The 1,973-nt window shown below is 21.9% G+C and overlaps 1 protein-coding gene across 1 annotated transcript; it reads right to left on the bottom strand.

The window, feature by feature from the left end:
* Nucleotides 1-979: 979 nt before the first annotated feature.
* Nucleotides 980-1,963, bottom strand: LOC139785826 (NADH-ubiquinone oxidoreductase chain 5-like; the record flags this gene model as incomplete). The annotated part of the gene is made up of 1 exon (XM_071724996.1): nucleotides 980-1,963. A coding segment is annotated over exon 1 (552 nt), but the record flags the coding sequence as incomplete, so codon positions are not given.
* Between the last annotated feature and the right edge of the window lie 10 nt (nucleotides 1,964-1,973).

The raw sequence follows: 1,973 nt of genomic DNA, 5'->3' as shown, positions 1-1,973 counted from the left end.
GTAAAAAATTACAATTTAATTTTGACTTAAATACTTGATTTAATATAAAAATCTAAGAGAACTTTAAAAAATCTTTTAATTAAAACCAAGATAGAGGTAAATTATTGTTAATAAATCCATTGAAACTTTTTAACTTTCTAGTTGAAGTAATTTAAAATAAACTTCTAATTCATTACCTATGATAAATTTCTAAATCATATTACTTTAAGTTTCTTTAATTATAAATAAAATTAGTTTTAACCAAATTAAGAAATAATAAATATTATTCACCATCCTCCACTTAATTACCCTTTATATATTCTATATTCTAAAAATAAAAATAATTAATAATTTAAATATAGTTTAAAAAACATTATATTTTCACTATAAAAATAATATTCTATATATTTATTTAAAAATCCACTAATTTTCTTAATATCTTCAATATTATGCTTTATGCCTTTATAAGCTATTTAAATTTTTAAATTAATAAATATATTCACCCCAAAATATTAATAAATAAATATACAGACATATATATCTTATATATAAATTTAACACAAAAATATTGAATTATATATATGAATGAATTTTTTCCTAAATATTCTAATCAAGATATATCTACCTCTATCACTTTTACCCCCACAATATTTAAAGGATTATACAATCACAAATATAAATAATTTAAATACCACATTGAACTTACATAAAAATTTAAATAATACAATTTTCTTATAAAATTATTAAAAGCTAAAAATATCCCAATGATTAATCCACACATACAACTTCTTAAAGCTAATAGTTTCAATCCCGTCCTTAAATAAGCCCCATATAAATCATAAAAAAAACAATCAACTTAATATAGATCCTACAAAAATTCTTATCATTACTAAAATTATTATAGATAAGTTCATTAAATTATTTTCTTTTAAATTATAATAACTATAAAATTTTATATTAAAAAAAATATGTAATAATATAAACGAATAGAATAAGAAACAGTAAATATTAAAGAAATTAAAATTAAAACTACTAAAAATATATTTGCTATTAATATATATACTTTCTCTATAATAAAATCCTTTGAATAAAATCCAACTATAAATGGAAACCCGCACAAGGCTAAACTAGAAATTATAAATCTCATTATAGTAAAAGGAATTACTTTATTTAAATTCCCTAACAAACAAATATCTTGATTATTTATTATAGAATGAATAATAATCCCCGCACACATAAATAACATAGATTTAAAAATTGCATGAGTTAATAAATGATAAAAAGCAACAATCTTTATCCCCATTCTTAAAATCATTATTATTAACCCTAACTGCCTTAAAGTAGATAAAGCAATAATTTTTTTCAAATCATTTTTAACATTAGCTATTAACCCAGATATAAATATAGTCAAAACTGATAAAAATAATAAAAATAAATTTACTTTACTCCCTAATAAAAATCTGTTAAATCGAATCATTAAATAAACCCCAGCAGTAACTAAAGTTGAAGAATGAACTAGCGCTGAAATTGGTGTTGGAGCTGCTATTGCCATGGGTAATCACGTAGAAAAAGAAATTTGAGCTCTTTTTCTAATTGCAGCTAATAATATTATGAATATTAATAATTTATCCTCCCTTAACATTCAATAATTTCACCTCCCTTTTATTAACAATAACCCAATCCTTATCAACAACCCCACATCACCCACTCGATTACATAAAACAGTAACTATTCCTGAATTATAAGATATAAAATTTTGATAGTAAATTACTAAACAATAAGAAACTAACCCCAATTCATCCCACCCAAATAAAATTCTAATAATCCTAGGAGAAATAATTATTAAAACCATAGATATAATAAACAAAATCACTAAATAAATAAAACGTTCAATAAATTTTTCCCTATATATATATATACTAGCTGGTTACCCGGGCTTCGCCCCGGAGGACATATGTAATAAGACACGCAAATACTCTCTCTCTCTCTCTCTC

The sequence above is a fragment of the Temnothorax nylanderi genome, unplaced genomic scaffold, assembly GCF_030848795.1.
Source record: "Temnothorax nylanderi isolate EJ_2023f unplaced genomic scaffold, tnyl_v1.0 TNYL_tig0894_pilon, whole genome shotgun sequence".
NCBI classification, from domain to species: Eukaryota; Metazoa; Arthropoda; class Insecta; order Hymenoptera; family Formicidae; genus Temnothorax; species Temnothorax nylanderi.
The sequence above is the reverse complement of the archived record's forward strand: the minus strand, read 5'-3'. Positions and strand labels throughout refer to the sequence as shown.